Source organism: Ipomoea triloba, chromosome 12 (assembly GCF_003576645.1).
Source record: "Ipomoea triloba cultivar NCNSP0323 chromosome 12, ASM357664v1".
NCBI lineage: Eukaryota > Viridiplantae > Streptophyta > Magnoliopsida > Solanales > Convolvulaceae > Ipomoea > Ipomoea triloba.
Window position 1 is genome coordinate 22,425,866 of NC_044927.1, and position 19,781 is coordinate 22,445,646.

The 19,781-nt window shown below is 35.3% G+C and overlaps 3 protein-coding genes across 3 annotated transcripts in view; all 3 read left to right on the forward strand.

Moving 5' to 3' along the window:
* The first annotated feature begins 617 nt into the window (after nt 1-617).
* Nucleotides 618-2,553, forward strand: LOC115999532 (aldehyde oxidase GLOX1-like). The gene is made up of 3 exons (XM_031239378.1): nt 618-1,052; nt 1,152-1,309; nt 1,386-2,553. Exons 1-3 carry the CDS (start codon nt 618-620, stop codon nt 2,551-2,553), a joined length of 1,761 nt encoding a protein of 586 aa, XP_031095238.1.
* Nucleotides 2,554-3,742: 1,189 nt separating this feature from the next.
* Nucleotides 3,743-5,782, forward strand: LOC115999930 (probable xyloglucan endotransglucosylase/hydrolase protein 26). Its single transcript, XM_031239887.1, has 4 exons — nt 3,743-3,935; nt 4,036-4,136; nt 4,252-4,445; nt 5,145-5,782. The coding sequence occupies exons 1-4, from the start codon at nt 3,770-3,772 to the stop codon at nt 5,551-5,553; spliced, it is 870 nt and encodes a 289-aa protein (XP_031095747.1). The 5' UTR covers nt 3,743-3,769; the 3' UTR covers nt 5,554-5,782.
* An 8,277-nt stretch (nt 5,783-14,059) lies between these two features.
* LOC115998687 (protein phosphatase 2C and cyclic nucleotide-binding/kinase domain-containing protein-like) overlaps nt 14,060-19,781 on the forward strand; it is a 9,616-nt gene continuing 3,894 nt past the window's right edge. Inside the window, exons 1-8 of the mRNA XM_031238318.1 lie at nt 14,060-15,800; nt 17,077-17,208; nt 17,315-17,545; nt 17,691-17,816; nt 18,394-18,456; nt 18,584-18,666; nt 19,067-19,298; nt 19,383-19,693. Coding sequence (XP_031094178.1) covers nt 14,766-15,800; nt 17,077-17,208; nt 17,315-17,545; nt 17,691-17,816; nt 18,394-18,456; nt 18,584-18,666; nt 19,067-19,298; nt 19,383-19,693 — 2,213 coding nt within the window. The 5' untranslated portion in view covers nt 14,060-14,765. The remainder of the gene's footprint in view (nt 15,801-17,076; nt 17,209-17,314; nt 17,546-17,690; nt 17,817-18,393; nt 18,457-18,583; nt 18,667-19,066; nt 19,299-19,382; nt 19,694-19,781) is intronic.

Below are 19,781 nucleotides of genomic sequence, written 5' to 3' on the forward strand. Positions count from 1 at the left end.
AGATCTTTTTGAAATTTAGATAAATTTGAGCCAACAATTACAAAATAAATTTTCATAGCTAAGCCTAAACCAGCAAACACCTCGACAAAGAGGGCCCTTCAAACATGGGCCCTAAGCGGTTCGCCCAGTCCGCACTGGCTCAGGATTGGCCCTGCATGCACAGACTCACTAGTCATAGCCATGAATGCCAATTTGACAAAATTCTTAACCGTGTGATGATACGATAATGTGTGAAAGCACTTAATTAATTACCTACAAATTGAAACCTATTAATAGATATTACATGATTAGTGCATAATTCATGATAAATCACACAAACTTAATTGATTTGTACAAATTGAAGCCTATTTATAGATATTGCATGATTAGTGCATAGTTATCATTATTAATTCTTTCCTTAACAAGGTTTCCCATGTTTTTCTGCAGTCCATGAATTAATAATTCTACATTGAGAGAATTTTCTGGCCATCAGCTAGTTTATAATAAGTGTTATAAATATCCATAATTTTAGGCCTTTTAATCTGAGTATTACACTCATAACATCAATCAATCAATAGAAGCAGAAGGGAGAAGAAAAACATGTCCATTGGAGAAGCCAAATGAAAAGAGTTTCTCCAATGGCGTCACCATCATTAAAACCTCATCTCCTTCTTCTTCTTCTCCAGCTATTCTTGGTCTCCACCTTTGCCGATTTATCCTCTGTACAACACTTTGGTTTCCTTTTCGGAGATGTTTTTGATGGTCACAGAGATTCAGACGTCGTGGAGGCCGAGGTGCCTAGTGAGCAGCAGGCACACCAAAACCCAGATTTCGAAATGGATCCTTCTGCCTCCTCCTGGGAACTTGTAACAGAGAATGTGGGCGTTTCAGCCATGCACATGCAGTTGATGATAAACAACACGGTTGTCTGGTTTGACACCATAAGTCTTGGTCCCTCCGCACTTAGGCACAATCCTAGGTGGTGCAGAAAAGATTCCCATGGCCGTACTGACTGCTGGGCTCATGGCATTATCTATGATCCCGACACCGGTAAAGTTGTCAAGACTCTTAAGGTATTACATACATGATTGTACTAAATATTATTCTGACCTATTAGATAAAAGTTTGTTGTTAGGTAAGTTTTTGTATTTTATTTTTTTTTTCCTGTTTAGTTGAACTTGGATCCATGGTGTTCGTCGGGAGGCCTGTCGAGCACTGGGAAATTGATTAGCACCGGAGGCTCAGACTATGGTGTGCGAGGTATTAGAATCCTCGACCCCTGTAATGACTGCGACTTCCAGGAAAGTGTTGGACTTTCTGCAAACAGATGGTAAGCATGCATGCAATAGTTTCTTACTTTCTTTCAATATTCATATACTCTGTATTATTGTTAAACTCACTCGCAGGTATGCTTCTCAACAAATGTTGGAAAATGGTGATTTCATGGTGGTGGGAGGGAGAGGAGCTCACAATTATGAACTTATCCCGCCAGATCAGCTTCAATTCCCAATCCAACAATTTGGGCTTCCGCTTCTCATGAAAACCACGGACGGCCATCTGGAGAATAATTTGTATCCATTTGTGTACCTTCTCCCCGACGGCAACGTCTTCCTCTTCGCCAACGACAGGTCGATTATTCTCAACCCTAGAACCGGAGAGACGATTAGGGAGCTCCCGAAACTGCCAGGCGGGTCCCGAAACTACCCGGCGTCGGGGCAATCCGCACTTCTCCCCCTGAAACTCGCGCCGAATACTGGGGAGCATGATTTCGTGAAGGCCGAGGTTTTGGTCTGCGGCGGCAATACTCACGAAGCCTTCAATGTCACGGAGCACCCGCCCAGGCAATTCCCGCCGGCGTTGAAGGATTGCGGTAGGATTGTGGCGAATGAAGAAGGGGCAGAATGGGAAATTGACGAGATGCCGTCGGGGAGGGTTATGGGGGATATGTTGATTCTCCCCAACGGGGATCTCCTCCTCATTAATGGCGCAAAAAACGGAACCTCCGCCTGGGAAGCGGCGGAGGATCCGAATTTCACGCCGGTGCTTTACAACCCGGATAAACCTAAAGGCCAAAGGTTTACCGAGTTGAACTCAACTAAAATCGCCAGAATGTACCATTCCTCATCGGCGGTTTTACCCGACGGTAAAATCTTAGTCGCGGGAAGCAACCCCCACGTTATCTACGACATGAATGCCACTTACCCAACCGACATGCGCGTCGAGAAATTCTCGCCGCCGTACTTATCCGCCGCCCTGCAAAAGTTCCGGCCGGAGATCTTGGAGAACTTTTCAGACAAGCATTTGATTTATGGACGGAATTTCAGTATCCAAATCAAACTGGACGCCGAGGTGGGCATGCCCGATATTAAGGTCACCATGTATCCACCGCCGTTCACCACTCACGGCTTCTCCCAGGGCCAGAGGATGCTGATTTTGGTACTCACCTCTGTCGCCAACAAGACCATCTCCGCCGTGGCGCCGCCCTCCGGCAAGCTCGCACCACCGGGCTACTACTTGATCTTCGCCGTGCACCGTGGCGTACCCAGCAAAGGAATGTGGGTGCATATTGAATAGAAGATCAGAAGGGCTTTTAAAATTCTTAATTTATTGTAATCCACATTTCTGTATTCTTGTAAGGATCGGAGTACTATGTAAGAATGATTTATCCTCACGATAAATGAAAACCACCGGCGCTGCGAGCATTTTCATTAGTCTGCCGCACGTCGTTTTCTGGAAACTCAACGCGTTTCCGGCCAGCAGAGATACTGCTACCTACGAAAATGATGTTTTCTTGAATTGTTCTTCCAACAACTTTCTTAACATAAATAATATCAAGACTTTTTTTTTTCTTTTCTTAAATAAGACTAATTTTTTTTTTAGGTAAGGGAAACCCACAACCAGGTAAATTTGTCTTGTGACCAATAGACTGCTAAAATTAAGAGTAGAACTTGAAACTTTGTGGTTATCAAACCAACAGTTTGACCAACTTGGCTGAAGTGACCTCGTATCACGGCTAAATTGTAAATAGAAAATTATTTACAAGCACTATTGCAAAAAATCCCTTAATCGGTGCCGCCTAAGCATCTTAGGCGCCCTAGTCGGCCGATTACCTATTGCTCTTTTTTAATAGATTATTTCAATCAAAACAACATCGTTTTGAGCGAAATAATTGTAAATTTTTCAAATTAGTACGGAGTATTAACTATTAAAGTATTTTATAATTTATAATTATTAGTCTTTAAAAAATTAAAAATACTTAAAGCAAATTTTTTTAAATAAAAAATATATAAGCCCATAGGGACCGATTAATCCCGACCTAGGTGTCCCCGAGTACTAGAGAAGGGTGTAGCGATTTTTTCAACCACGCTTGCAAGATCGAAGGGGCATAAATTGTTGCCAGATAATGCAAAAAGTGTTGGAGTCCATAATATAATTTTCCAGCTTTGAAAATTAGCATGATGAGTGGGGGAGAAAATATATGTGTGAATTGAAGATCATTCCATTCCCTCTTTTTTCTACCAACCTGCTGTATGTTAACTAGGATTGACTTTTATAGTATAAAAATCTAGGATGGATGTGCATGAAACCAAACGCGCCACAGCTGTTTGCTTGCTTGCCATGTTTTGTTTCAACATTCAAGATCATAACTAAGCCCAGAATGTCAAACTAATAATAATATTGAAATAAAAAAGGGTTCCAGATTGTAGCCTATATAAGCCCATTTTCATTTCTCAGGTTGAACATCATCAGGAAAAGAAAAGAAAAGAGATTTTTGTCCATAAAATTAAAGATGGCAAATTTTAGAATTCTTTCACTGGCTTTGTTGATCTCCACATTTGCATTTTATGCATCTGTGGTGAATGGTTTGTTCTCAGACACCATGTTCATCTACTGGGGATATCAGCATTCCACAATGCAAGGCGACGATCTTCAGCTCGTTCTCGATCAAACCTCTGGTAAGTTTTCATGAATTTTTTAAAAAATTGTTAGTTGATACGAAACACGTCATTCAATTAAGTTTTTGCATAAACTAACAGCTGATTAATTAATGTTTAGGGTCTGGTGTGCAATCGAAGGGGACATTTCTGTTTGGGAGCATTGAAATGCAAATCAAGTTTGTGCCAGGAAATTCTGCTGGAACAGTGACAGCATACTATGTAAGATTACAGTTTTGGAGAAATTAATAAAGACAACACTGTAACTGTTGGATCTCCAAAAGGATTTTTAATAATCCTAATAAATCTTAATTAATACACTGATTTTGGATGACAGTTATCTTCTACTGGAGACAAGCATGACGAGATTGATTTCGAGTTCCTGGGGAATGTATCAGGCCAGCCTTACATTATCCACACAAACATTTTCACCCAGGGTGTCGGAAACAGGGAGCAACAGTTCTATCCATGGTTTGATCCATCTGCTGATTACCATAACTACACCATTCACTGGAACCCCAATGCCGTCGTGTAAGTTTAATTTATTCAACTTTTATGTATACTTCAATTCTTTTTTTTAAGTAACGAGAAAACAGCAGTCAGTATTTGAATGTGTACACGATAAATTACGCCTTGTGACCATGAATGAATGATCTATATGGATGGGTAGCTATAGTTTCTAGAGGCTTGAGCTTATTATTAGTTGGCAAAGACCTATGGTGGGTGGGTAAAAAAGATTGAATCAGTCAAACATAGCTGAAAATTCTGTCTTTTTAGACAACTCAAAAATGGTAGAGACCCACAAATCACCTTTCCAACTACTTTGAATATCCAAAAGAGTCCTGATTGCTAATTCTATCTTTTATGTGAAAAGTGGTTGGTAACACTGACTATCAATAAAACTGATAGATTTGAAATATTTGATGGGTTAAACATTATATTTGTTGTGCCTCCTAATTTTCAACCTCCAGTAATCGAATAGTGATCAAAATTTCTGACTGATGATCAAAAAGTGATTGAAAATTTTGACCACAGACAGTAAAAAACCTAAAAGGTACGGAGTAAAAAATTAGGTAATTTTGTGGGTTACAACCCTTCCTAAGAATTTCACTCCCAAATCAAGAACATCAACCAAACTCTAGCCTTTTTCAACACTACCTAACCTCTCTAGAGCTTAAAATTAAACCAAATAAAATGATCTACTAACAAATTAAAATTTTGACATTCCAGATGGTACATAGATGGTGTTCCAATCAGGGTATTCAGGAACTACCAGAGCCAAGGAATCCCATTCCCAAACCAGCAAGGAATGGGAGTATATTCCAGTCTGTGGAATGCTGATGAGTGGGCAACCAGAGGAGGGAAGGACAAGATTGATTGGAGCAACTCACCATTCATTGCCAGTTATCGCAATTTCAGCCCAAGAGGGTGTTACTGGAATGGGCCAGGAAGCATATACCAATGTGGAGTAGCTAATCCCCAGAATTGGTGGACTTCTTCTGAGTATTATCAGCTTAGCTATGCCAAGAAAGGGCAGATGGATTGGGTGAGGAATAACTTTATGATCTATGATTACTGCACAGATTACAAGAGGTTTAATGGCACAATGCCTGTTGAGTGTTTCATGCCACAGTACTAATATATATGCATCCATCCTGTTTGGTTTTGCTGCTGGGAATAATGAGTTCTTGAATTTTTGTGTTTCTTTTAGTGTGTGGGGGGATATGATGTTGAAGAGATTGGTTTAATTTCATCATTGTATTGTTGTGTATCCATTCTTTGAATTTGATTGAGAGGGAATATAATGAGGTATCCATTTCATGTTAAAGGATTAAAGAACTGCATATTATACACCAATGATTCTAATATTTTTTTTTCTTTGTATTTTTTCAATGAATTCATCAACAAAAAAGTTGCAGATGATTTGGCCTCTCTAGCTCTTTATCTTTAACTCTTCTCTTTGCTTTCTTTGTTTTCACAATAAAAAACTCGGATTATTTGTTTTCACAATAGAAAACTCAGATTTGTGGACAGAAACGATAATTTTAATTATGTTTGGTATCCAAAAAATATACCTGCAAGTCACTTACAAAAGTGATCGGGATCGGTAATATCAACCACCTAAAAATTTAAATTTATCAAAAAAATTTCGTATATGATCTAGGCCAACGATAACAAGGTTGTTAATTTGTTATTGACATTTCTAACCATAAGGTGGCCGAAAATTTTTAGAAAAAAAAATAAAAAAAAAAGGGAGTAAAATCTATCTTTGTCATAGTTGTGAAAAAAGTTCAAAATTTCACTAAATTTTGTCCAAATTTTAAATTATTAAAAGTGGTTAGAAATAAGTGATTTTATAGCACTGTTTTGAATAATAATAATACATATAAAAAATAATAAGTGTGAATGAATGTTATATCATTCATTGATGTTTATTTTTCCGTTACGTTTTTTATTTATTTATGTATTATGCTATAAGAGTTGTACTATACAATATTTTGGACAAACATGTTATAACTTATCTTTTTTAATACCATGAACAAGCATTCCCCATACATTTTATTATCTTCAATAATAATAATAATAATAATAATAATAATAATAATATACACATTATATAGCCAATGACCTTGTGGTCTAGTCGCACGAAGGGACTCCCAATGGAAAGTCATGATTTTGAGCTCTAAGTAGGAATACCAATATTGGACACCTATTTTTGTGTATCGTGCATAAAAAATACTAGTTATACTTGCATATAAAAGCTAAATTAGTTTATACGTTAGAATTTATTCTTAATTCCATGAAAATAACGTTGGACTGTTGGAGTTATGTTGTAGCATACGAAAACTCTTAATAAATGCCAAAAAATACTAGTTATTACTATTATTATTATATATAAAAGCTAAATTAGCTAGTTTATACGTTAGAATTTATTCTTAATTTCATGAAAAATAACGTTGGAGTTATGTAGTATACGAAAACTCTTAATAAATGCCAAAAGAAGCAGAGCTAAAGTGATATTATATATTTTTTTAATAATATTATTTAGAGCAAATTGTCATTTTGGTCTACTGACTATAGGGGTTCTATTAATTTCCATCCACGACTTTCTTTTTTTTTTTTTTGAAAAGGAACCAACTTTGGTGAGATTGGTTCCTTTTCAAAAAAAAAAAAAAAAAGTCGTGGATGGAAATTAATAGGACCCCTATAATCAGTAGACCAAAATGGCAATTTGCTCTAAATAATATTATTAAAAAAATAATAATATGTATACCACGACTTTTCAATTTGTATGAATTTTGGTCACTCCGGCCAAAATTACCGCGAAATTTCGCCGGAAAATCATAAACCCTAAAATAATGAGGGTATTTTAGACATTTCACATCTACTTTCTTCTTCTCCGGCGAATTCGAAGCAAAGTCGAACGAGGTCACGAATTCCGGCATAGCCAGCAGAGACTCCAGGCTCATAAAATCAAAGAATTAAGCCTAATAATGTGATTATCACTACCTCCAGTTACCAACATTGATCAGTTTCCCAATTCCGGTGACCGGCGACCTGCTCTGACCTGGACAGAACAAAGTCCGGTTGTAATTTGCTAGCTTTTGTGGATCTGTGAGAGTGGCATACGCGACATGCACTCTGATGAAGTCTTCGTCTGACGATTCCCGGCGAAAGCTAGACGCGACGTCTGGATGCAAAACCCTAGCTAGTCTCCTGTACGCAGCCTTGATTTCCTAACCAGTTGCGCCCGTATGAATCCCGAGAACTTCGTATAGCAAAGTGTGCGTGGCGGCGGCGGTGAGTCAATGGATAGAATATGATTGGCCTCGCTCGCAGCTCACGCCGTAGTGATAACATCGTCGCCGAAAACGCCATTCTGGATCGCCGGAGAAGAAAAAGAGCAGATGAATTCGCCGGAGAAGAAAAAATAGATGTGAAATGTCTAAAATACCCTCATTATTTTAGGGTTTATGATTTTCTAGTGAAATTTGGCCGGTAATTTGGCCGGAGTGACCAAAATTGATACAAATTGAAAAGTCGTGGTATGCAATTAACACGTTTAAAAGTCGTAGATAGAAATTAATAGGACCCCTATAGTCAGTAGACCAAAATGGCAATTTGCTCTATTATTTATTAGATTCATACAATGCATTCATTAAATGAGTTGGACAATAAACTTCATTGCTAAGAAGAAAAAAAAAAGTTATATATTATATTATTGAATAACATGGTAGTCTTGGTTCAAAAATTATGCATATATTTTTTGAGTACTATTGACCGGCCACAAGGTCTTTGGCTTATGTGCATTTATTTAATACATTATGTATCTGTAAATAAATTTGCCTCCACTGAGGCTCAAACCCACTCCCATCATCCATGTGGGAATGTAAATCGGGACATCGGATGCCACTAGACCACAAGGTCTTTGGCAGCCAATTTTGGCTTATTTGACCACTATTAGTTGTTTGGTTAATAAGCTTTTTGTAACTCCAAAATACTAAAATTCAAAAGGCTACTCAAAGCAGCCTTTTCAATTAGCTTTTCGAGAAAAAAATTATACCAAACAGCTATCGGCTAACAGCTAATCTATCAAACAACTTTCTACAATCAGCTAATGTTATTAACTAATCATACCTTCTAACTCAATCAGCTAACAACCATTTACCAAACAGGGCCCATATGTTAACTGCAATCCTTATACCATGGACCAGGGCTCACAATGCATTGTGGTTTGTGGACCCTGGTGCACGTGTATGTGTCTTAAATTGTGAGTTTTTGTGTCTTGTGTTATGAAATTCTGTATCTTAAGAATATGAATTCTGTACCTGAAACAAATTAGTAATTGAGTATTATGTTATGAATTTCAGTGTCTTGTGTTGTGAAATTTTGTGCCTATGAACACAAATTATGTACTTAAATTAGATTTTAAAAATAAGTAAATATATAACATGTGTATGCTTGTGTCTAATGTTATGATTTTTTGTGTCTTGCGTTATAAAATTTTGTATCTTACGAATATAAATTTTGTACCTCGTCATTTCGATCCAAGATTCATAATGCTTAGTGGACTTTCCATGATATAAATTGTCATGTTAAATGTTAATGCAAACACATAATAATGTTATTTTGGATTAGGATACACAATGTAGTGAACCCTGATCCATAATTTGCCCAAAAAATGGATGGGCTTTTTGGATATGAGAACAATCTGACAAGTAGTGTTTCTTTATTAGAAATGGATTCCAGGTCAGTCCAAATGAATATATGATATTTTTTAAAACATGAATATATGATATGATATACCAAAACTATGAAACAAACTTAAAAAAGTAACAAGAAAAAAGAAAAAAAAAGGATGCATTGAATTATAAAAATAAAAATTTGATTAAGTTTTAGTCAAACGTGCAGGTCCAACCTGAAGCGAATCTGAATTAATCTCACTATAAGATATCAAATGTCATATGTAGAAAAAAATGAGATCAATACTTTTTTTTTTTTACAAAATTTTATATTATTTGGCATAATTTTGTATTATTAATTTATAGTAAAGTTTTAAAATATATATAAAAAAAAACTATGACACTTCTTATATAATTTATAAACCTCATTATTTAATGCAAATATATTAACTCAAATACCATTTTCTTTTTTCAAAATATCATGGATTTGACTCACCAACCTTTCTTTATTCCTCTTTGCTCTCACCTTTATAAGGCTCCAAAACTCATACTTAAAGCAACGTGCTTTTTCTTGCATCTCTTTATTCTAGTCTATGATACACCACCACACAATGCAAAAAGGCTTTGATGTATGTGTGGGGAATGTGTAGACACCATTAAAAGTAAAACAATAATTATTAGGTGTCATTGCATTGTCACTATGAGAATTATATAAATAATTGTCCGTATAATGTTTCATAAATCTCATTTTTTTATGCTCAAATGACATGTAGTGGTTTTCTCATATGGGAGGTTACGAGATCGAGCCTCAGAGGGCGATACTAACTTTTGTGGCTGAGAAAGTATAACGCCTCATCTCTGTAAATGAGGAATCAATTTGAATCATGTTTATTTGACCAAAAATCTTGTTAGCCTAAACAAATTTTTTTTGTCTGTTCAAACCAAAGAAGGCAAGTCAACAATTGTCTCCACTGAGATTCAAACCCACTCTCATCATTCATATAAGAGTGTTAATCAACCCACTCTCATCATTCATATAAGAGTGTTAATCAGGACACCAAATGCCACTTGACCACAAGGTCTTTGGTTTAATAATGAATGTTCGTGAAACTTTATTTTATTATACTTACATACATAGTAATCATCGTCATGTTTCTAGCGTCAAGATGTTGGACTAGATTCTTCAAGTCTCTCTACCCAATAAATTTAGCGCTACCAAATCTCGATATGACCTAAGGAGAGATCAACAACCATATGTAGAAGCTATTGTATTAAAACATTTATCAACCCAAAGTTCATCATTAATCTATAATATAATTTAATCTATAATATAATTTGATGAAAACTTAGGATGATGAGTTAGTTGAGGTGAAGGTTTCAAACTTTTGATTGGAGCAAAGGAGATTGAAATAGTGAGCTGAGGGCCATTTATAGAAAGTAAGGCCAAGTGGTACCTGGCAAAGAAAATGTGGATTTATTGATAAAGTATAGATTCATCTGTCTCAAAGGTGATCTGAAATGCCTTTGTCCATTTGCCAATTGCCAACACCCATCACTTAGTAGGTATTAGAAAGCTATGTTTACTAAACAGTATTTGCTAATTAATTAAAACACCACTTTGGATGCAAGTTAATGGCTATATTATTTCTTTAATAAAATTCTCTTTATTAAAAAAAATATCTTTTAAATTAAAGCAGAATGAAAAGTGCAAAGCTTTGGTCTTGCCCACGCGCTAGCTTGCATTGCCAACTTTCTGTGTTATGTTCTTGATCATATACACACTCATGTTTTCATGTGTTTCTTTGTTAATTATCTTTGGGTTATTATTATTAATAATAAGGTTTAGATTTTGGCTCAATCATAGTAATGATATAATTTTTAATAAAAGTAAAAATACATCAATAGCAGTCATATTCTAACTTTTAGTAAATCATTTTATCTTGCTAATGATATTGATGAAATAATTGGAACAATGAATATGGATCCTGAGTCTAATCCCCGGGGTGATGCAGGTGTGGAGTAGTGAGAACTACTATGCCCGTTGTTCGTTGATAGCCTAGTATAAATACTTACACTATGGTACACTTTTAGAGTTCACACATTTTTTTAATTTAGTTGCATTTTTACATATCATAAGGTGCACTTTTGCGTTCACATATAAACACTCTTCTCATATGATTTTGGATTCTTGTTGTATTTGTGGTTCCCTGTGAAGAACATTTTTGTCCTTTGAATATGCTTATTACATTTTTATTTCTTAATCTAATCAAATACCATACAATAATACAAATTTTTTAAAGTCTATTTCTTGCACGAACAAACAATATAATACTTCGTATAATTTTTTATATTTCTTACTTATTCAATTCCTATGAAATAAGATTTATAATCCTTCAAAGTTCATCTTATGAACCGGCCAAATGTGTGGTAAGATATACAAATTCAATATAAGTATATTACAGTACTTATTATTATATATAATACATCTTTTGTTTGCCTAATAAATTATTCGTTCAAAATGAACTAGTTATAAATGTATGTAATAGATTCTATACAATTTGTATGTGCTTTTGTTTGATTAGTTTTAATTAACTGCGGAATTAAATTCTATGAAATATAAAATTTCATTTGTAAATGAAATAGCCATCATATCGGATTCCTTTAAGTATTTAAAATGATCATTGATTGATTTTATATTTTGATACGATAATTTATATGACAAATAACATTATATATATTGAGCATGCCTTTAATTCGATAATTAAACTTTTTGATAAAATGATAAGATATTAGAGTAGTTTCAATAGTAATAATTTTTTTGAGGTGCCAATCAGGATAGAGAAAAAGTAATAATTTTTTTGAGGTGCCAATCAGGATAGAGAAAAAGGAAAATGAGAGAGACGAAAAAAAAGGGAAGTTTGATGCTGAAAAAAAAAAAAACAGCTGACACGCCAGTGTGCGCTGTTTATGCACGCCACGCATAGAGCTACACCTCTCCTTTGAGTCATTTAATTTCTCGTTTCTCTCTCCTGACAGACTCCACAAAAAATATTATTACTGGAGAACCCCGACTCTTCTCTCTCCTCCATCTCTCGTTTCTCTCTCCTGACAGACTCCACAAAAAATATTATTACAGGAGAACCCCGACTCTTCTCTCTCCTCCATCTCTTTCTACAATATAAGTCATGTTATCATGTTATCGGGATAACCCCAGCTCAGGTGGTAAGAGTGATCCACCTACACCCGAGAGGTCATGTTATCTTCAAAAAAAAAAACACAACTGTAAATGCTTTCATGTTTAAAAGTTAATTATCCTGTAATTTTTCAAATAAAAAAATTGCGTTCATATTTCGATATTGCACCATTGTAATTATTTAAAAATTCATTGTCATTATTCTAAAATGAGAGTTTTCGTTTTTTCTTTTTTTTTTTAGTGTGTTGTTGACTACTTGTCGTTTGTTTTTACTTCCTAGTATACTGAGGATAAGGATGATATAAAGTTTGCCAATACGACATAGTATGACAAAACTCTACAATTATTAGGGGGTCAGAGTGAGAAAAATCATTACATGGGAGGGCATTATGCGATTTGACAATAAATAGAAGGACCAAATTCAAACAATAAGAATCTCATTATCTCAAGTGATTATGAGTTAGTACTTCAATTCCATTGTGATTGTACATGACGATTGAGTCAACTTTGTTGTACGTGAACTGCTGCAATATGATGTATAAAGTTTGTTTATTATTATTATTATTATGTTGCACGCCAACCCGAAAGACCCTAACTCCTGCTTTTGGAGATGGCTAAAATAGTAAATTACGGGATCGAATATACGCTAATGGAGGAAGGTTCAAATGTTGCACACTAGAGTAAATCACAAGATGTGCACTAGTGGAGCGATGTTTGAGTGTTGCACATTGAGATTTGTACACATTACCTGACAATTGATAATACTGACTGACATTACGTCATTATTCACATTTGTCTTTTCAGCTACTAACTTATGCCCTGCAATGGAAGGAGGGGGAGAGTTTGTTTGCTGCTTTTTTTGAAAAAAAAAAGTTAAAGATGGTTGGATTTTAAAAAATTATGTTTTAAACTTTTAAATTTTAAAATAATTAATAATTTAAATTAATACAGACATTTATTTAATTCCCTGTAGAGTTATAATCTATCATTAAATGATGATTTACTTATTTCATGTAAACATGATGTGAATTTTATAGTAGAAAAATGAAGGTTAGTATTCTTTAATTATGTCTATCTTTTTTTTTTTTTTTTTTTTTTTTTTGAGTGCTATTGAAGTTATAATAAACATCCACAAAAAATAAGGAAAAGAAAAACCAAATAGAAAAATTAGTCATAGACTCATAGAGGTCGATTAATAACCCAATTCGAATTGAATCTCCCATTTTTTAATTAATCAAACCTAATAAAAAAATTTATTAAATCGATTAATCAAAATATTTTAATAAAATTTAAAAATTATTTAAATTTTTTCAATCTATAATTTCACATCACAGAATAATCATTACATCAGTTATAAATAATAAAAATTTAAAAACTAAGTTAATAGTATGATTTATGAATTATAAAAAGAAATTAAAACATATATATTAAACAATTCAGTTGAACAAGATTAATTAAGTTAAACAACACTTTAGAACCAATTTAATAAATAACCAAAAATTTTAAAAATAAGATTCAACCCGATGACTTTTCTTATAAATCAGATTATAACATTCCAATTAAAAACCAAAATTGATCAATTCGTTAATTAACATAATTTTCACCAAATTATACACATCCTACTAACCTTGTTACAGCAATGCCGATTAGCGCGGGACCCTGTTATCTACAACATCCGCAGAAGGCGGCGCGTGTTTAAAAAAGCGCGTGGCCGAGCCCAGCTCCACAGGTCAAAAAATAGCTATTGGTACAGGTCCAAGTCCAAAGCCCTTCCACACATGCACTGTTACGTCTACACCATTAAAGTTCTCTCTCTATTTCATTGTGCGCTCAAAGACGCAGTCAGCTCTGCAGCTCAGCCACTCCTTTTTTTTCTTTCATCATTCTTAGAAATGCCCATCCGCCGTGAATCAACAACCCATAACTTGTATCTCACCTGGGTTTCCTCGGCTTCACTCCCATGTACTTATCAATGCTCAATTCAACTGCCCTTTTTTCGTTTTACTAATATGCAGCTGCTTCTCAGTAATTCAGATCAGTTATTCTAGGAAAGATTGGATTTTTATTTGTTCTCGCCCCATTTTTTTTTAATCCTTGGGTAGGTTGTTCAATTGTTACGCATTTGAATTGCGGGATTTCCGGATTTTTTGTTTGAGGTGAATTGAGTTGCGGCTTAGTGGGTATTTTTATTAGCTACTGTTTATACAGAAAACGGTGACTCGGTGAGTTGTCTTGCCTGTTCTCAGATTTGGGTTTGATCTTTTTGTTTTGCATTTGCATGCCAGTGGAGTACCAAGACTGTGGTTTTTGTATGTTGGTGATCATTTTTTTTTCTGGGAGTGTAGACTATCTGAAGCAGAGTTCTTGTAGGGATTTTGTTATAATTTTGTTGGTAGTTGGAATTAGCTGTTGATTGCTGATGAATTAGTGGATAATTTGATAGTGTGGAACTGGCTCAATTTGGTGGTTAGACTAATGGGTTGTGTGTATTCGAGGGCTTGTATAGGGGAGATTTGTGCTCCAAGGGCTGTGGAAGTAAAGGAGCCTGGAAATGGGAAAGGATCAGCTGAGATTGCTGTTTTCTCACCTGATTTGGGAGATGGGGAGGCAGGTGAGATTATGGATCACTTAAACCAGGTAGGCCTCAGTAGGGATCATGAAATTGGAATAGCCAGATTGTCTAGGGTTTCTGCTCAATTTTTGCCTCTGGATGGGTCACGAAGTGTGAAGATTCCATCTGGGAATTATGAACTGCGGTACTCGTTTTTGTCTCAAAGAGGGTATTATCCTGATGCTCTTGATAAAGCAAATCAAGATAGTTTTTGCATTCACTCACCATTTGGGACGAGTCCAGATGACCATTTCTTTGGGGTCTTTGATGGGCATGGTGAATTTGGAGCTCAATGTTCACAGTTCGTGAAGAACAAAGTATGTGAAAATTTGCTTAGGAATAGTACGTTTGATGTAGATGCTGCCGAAGCATGTAATGCTGCATTTTTGACAACTAACTCACAGCTGCATGCTGATATCTTGGATGATAGCATGAGTGGGACCACTGCAATCACTATACTGGTACGCGGAACAACGATTTATGTTGCTAATTCGGGAGACTCGAGAGCTGTTATAGCTGAGAAAAAGGGAAATGATATTGTAGCTGTGGACCTATCAGTTGATCAGACCCCATTTAGGCCTGATGAACTTGAAAGGGTTAAGATTTGTGGAGCTCGGGTACTCACCTTGGATCAGATTGAAGGATTGAAGAACCCTGATGTGCAATGTTGGGACACAGAAGAAGGTGACGATGGTGATCCCCCTAGACTTTGGGTACAAAATGGGATGTATCCTGGTACCGCTTTTACAAGAAGTATAGGAGATTCTATTGCTGAGACTATTGGTGTCGTCGCAAACCCTGAAATTGTAGTTCTGGAGCTCACTCCAAATCATCCGTTCTTTGTGATTGCCAGTGATGGAGTGTTTGAATTCCTTTCCAGCCAAGCTGTTGTTGATATGGTATAGTTTCCTCCTTTTCCTTTTGTTTTTGATTACAATTGTCAGTTTTCTTCAGATTTGTGTTTTTTTTACATCCATCGGAGGGGGGATACCCCAAATGTTCTGCTTTTAACTCTTAATAATTAGTACTTCCTCTATTCCATTTTATATGACCTACTTGTACAATAAAGTTTGACCGAAGTTATTTATAGTTTAGTTTTTGTAATATTTAATTTATTATTACTTAATAAAATTTATAAATTAAAAATTTGTATTAAAAGTTCTATTCAACACAAGTAAAATTTGAAAATTATAAGAAATTGTTAAAGAAAATAAGCGAATAAAGAAGAATTGGTTTGACCAATGAATAGTGAAAATGTTACTCCGTATAAAATAAGACGGAGTATTATGTTTTCTATAGTAGCCACACCACATCTGGACTTGCTAAACAATAAAAGTGACAAATTGGAGATTGTTAAGCTCACAGCCCGCCTGCCCCACCCAAACCAAACCCGTCTATTACTTGTAGGGGGTGGGCGCTATCCTTTTGCCTAATATGTGAAAGAAAAAGAGAGAGAAAACAAAAGCACTAAAGGAGATAATCCCCAAATTGGATCTGTCACATAAATATGCGTCTTTCTCTCACATTCCAAATTAATCAAGCTGTGCATAATATGACTGCCTATTATAATTAATATTTATCCCTTCTGACCTTCTCAGCCTCTTAATTTTCTTAATTGCCAAACATGTCAATAACGTTTGAGGGGATCATCCACTGAATGCCAAAAAAGAGAAAAATACAGGACAAAAGTTGATCTCATACTTTGCGACATAGAAGTAATCGTAACCGTCTTCCTTCATAAGTTATAAACTGGCTAATATAAATTCCCCTGTCTTGCTTAGGTTATAATTTATAAATAATGAAAATAGCATTTTTCTTATAAAAAAATATACAAAAAAATTAATAGGAGAGAAAATAACTTGATTGCCAACTCCTGGTAAGACATGAAGATTTATGGTTAAACAAGTAAATTAATAGGAAAGAAAATAACTTGAGTGCTAACTTGATAACAATGTGATAAAAGTATTACAATAGCTCATTAATTATAGGCTTGAGAGATAGCTAAGGATTCTCTTGATATTCCAACATATTAAATTTTAGTTGTTTCAAAGTGGCTAGCTGTTAATGAAATTCCTTGTTGTCTGGCAAAGGGTAGTTGGGGTTCATGAGTACTGTTGATTTCTCTTCTCTTTTATGTTTGGATGACTAATATTCCTATTGCCAATTAACTATCAGGTTGCAAAATATACAGATCCACGTGATGCTTGTGCTGCTATTGTTGCTGAATCATATCGCCTTTGGTTACAGTATGAAACTCGCACAGATGACATTACTGTAATTGTGGTACATATTAATGGGTTAACTCATGTAAGATGGTACCTTCTCTTTGATTCCATCAGTTTCTGCACTCGTTTTCATTATTTCAGTATCTTTTGATGACTCAGTATAATGATCTTAATATCTTCAATATCAGTCTGCTGGTGGTCAATCAACAAGTTCAGAAACAGTTTTACGACCCCCTTTGCCTCAGACTATAGAGGCATCAGGTGCAGAATCTCCAGCAGTTTTGAGCTGGAATACTAGGAATCAACGGACAAGGCAAGAAATATCACGGGCAAGGCTCCGTGCTCTTGAGAGTTCCATTGAGAATGGGCAGATTTGGGTGCCTCCTTCTCCGGCCCACAGGAAGACCTGGGAAGAACAAGTAAACATTTCTTCCTTAAATCATATTGCTTTTTATTGTGTTTTCTCTTTTATTTCTTGAGGAGAAACATGGTATATTCTTTAATACTAGTTGGATATTATTGAACCCTTAAACGGTCATTGAGTTTGTAGCATCTATGTGACAGGCACAAATTGAACAGGCATTGCACTACCACTTTCTATTTAGAAAACTAACAGATGCCCAGCGTCATGTCTTGTTGGATTCTATGAAAAGAGTGGAGGTTCAAGCAGGAGAAATTGTAGTGAAGCAGGTAATATATTTTTAATTGATCTTTCCGTAATGTCTGAATAATGATTTTTCTAAGGGGCTTGAGGAAAAAGAAGCATTCATTTACTGCAGTTTGTAACTTGTGCTACCTCAAAGGGTTTCTTGATAGGAGTTTCATGCTTTGATTATATAGGAAAAACAATCTTATCCAAATTTGCTTGATGACTCTCCGTTGTGTGATCTTGCTTGTTGTAAATGGATGATGGTATTTCCATTCAGTAGAAATTACAAGTTAATGCTCTGATGTTATTTTGAATGGGACTTATCTTCACATAATGGAGTGTGGTGCATAGAATCTCTCATCCAGCCAAGTATAGTTGAATTTTGAAACAAATACCAGTGCTTTAGGAACCAGGTAGACTTGCATGAAACTCGCAATTAATGGCCCTTTGTAGTTGATATGACTGTTCCACTGCCTTTGTCACGGATTTATTGATTAGACCTCTACATACATTGTATTTGTTCCAAGCTTGACATGGGTCATGGGTGCATCTTGAGCAAAAAAATTCTGTTGTTCCTCCCTCTCTCGGAGTAATATATAAGTGTATTGAATTTTGCAGGGTGGAGAAAGTGACTCGTTTTATGTAGTTGGACATGGAGAATTTGAGGTTTTAGCAACACAGGTAACTAAATGGTTTTACTTGATTTTATTGCCAGCGCCACAAATCTAAATGAATTTTGAGTAATTATATTGGTTACTAGTTATCTTGAGTAGATCCAATATGATGTCTTACTTGAGATCAATTATAGGATGAAAACAAGGGAGGAGTTCCTAAAGTTCTACAACAATATACAGCTGAGAAGCTATCATCCTTTGGAGAGCTGGCACTGATGTAAGATGTCTATCGTGCTTTCATGCTGTCTTCTTCTCAGCTAATTTAACATATTTTTTCAGATAGTGACACAAATTATTGAATTGAGTTGCAAAGCCTGAGGTTTCTATTTTCTTCTTTGGGATTCACTTGTATAAAGCAGCCTTTTAAAAGACGTAATAGTTCAAAGGCCATATATTTTGGTAATTTGCTTGAATCTATTGTATAATATGCTTGTTTTGCTATGCTAATAACATAATTTGTAATCAATTTTTTTTCCCCGAGACCTCTGGAATCAATTAGACATATTTAGACTAGATCGAGAATGAGATGATGTCTCCTGTCTTTGAACATTCATCAATATTGTGTTTCTTGGCCAGTTATCATCTTCAATATAAATCTTTTGCTCTGATTAATACAGGTATAGTAAACCCCTCCAAGCTTCTGTTCGTGCTGTGACTAGTGGAACCCTCTGGGAACTCAAAAGAGAAGATTTTAGAGGAATTCTTATGTCTGAATTTTCTAACCTGTCATCGTTGAAGTTACTTCGGTCTGTAGATCTCCTTTCAAGGTTGACAATTTTACAACTAAGTCATATTGCGGATTCTCTTTTGGAGATGACTTTTTCTGACGAACAGACTATAGTAGATGAGGTGCTTTATACTTTTTATCCTCTATATATACAAATGCCTTCTGCATTTTTTTCTCAGATATCTACTTTTCACATTTATATGCAGAATGAGAACCTCCTTGGCTTGTATATCATCCAGAAAGGGGGAGTGAATATTACATTTGACATTGATTCGGTGAAAAGTGAAAATGCATCAAGTCTGATTTGCGAAAACCAACAGGATAGTATGCCAAACAACAAGGGCATCTTGTTGCAAAAGGCAGAAGGGAGCTATTTTGGAGAGTGGACACTTCTTGGTGAACATGTTGGATCGTTGAGAGCTACTGCTGTGGGTGAAGTTGTCTGCTCTGTCATAACAAAGGAAAAATTTGATTCAATCATGGGCCCTCTCACAAAACTCTCACAGGATGAGCACGAGTATGTAAATTATCCTGTGTGTGAAGTATTACTCACCAAAAGCAACCGATGATTTTTTTTTTTTTTTTTTTTTTTTTTTTTTTTAAAA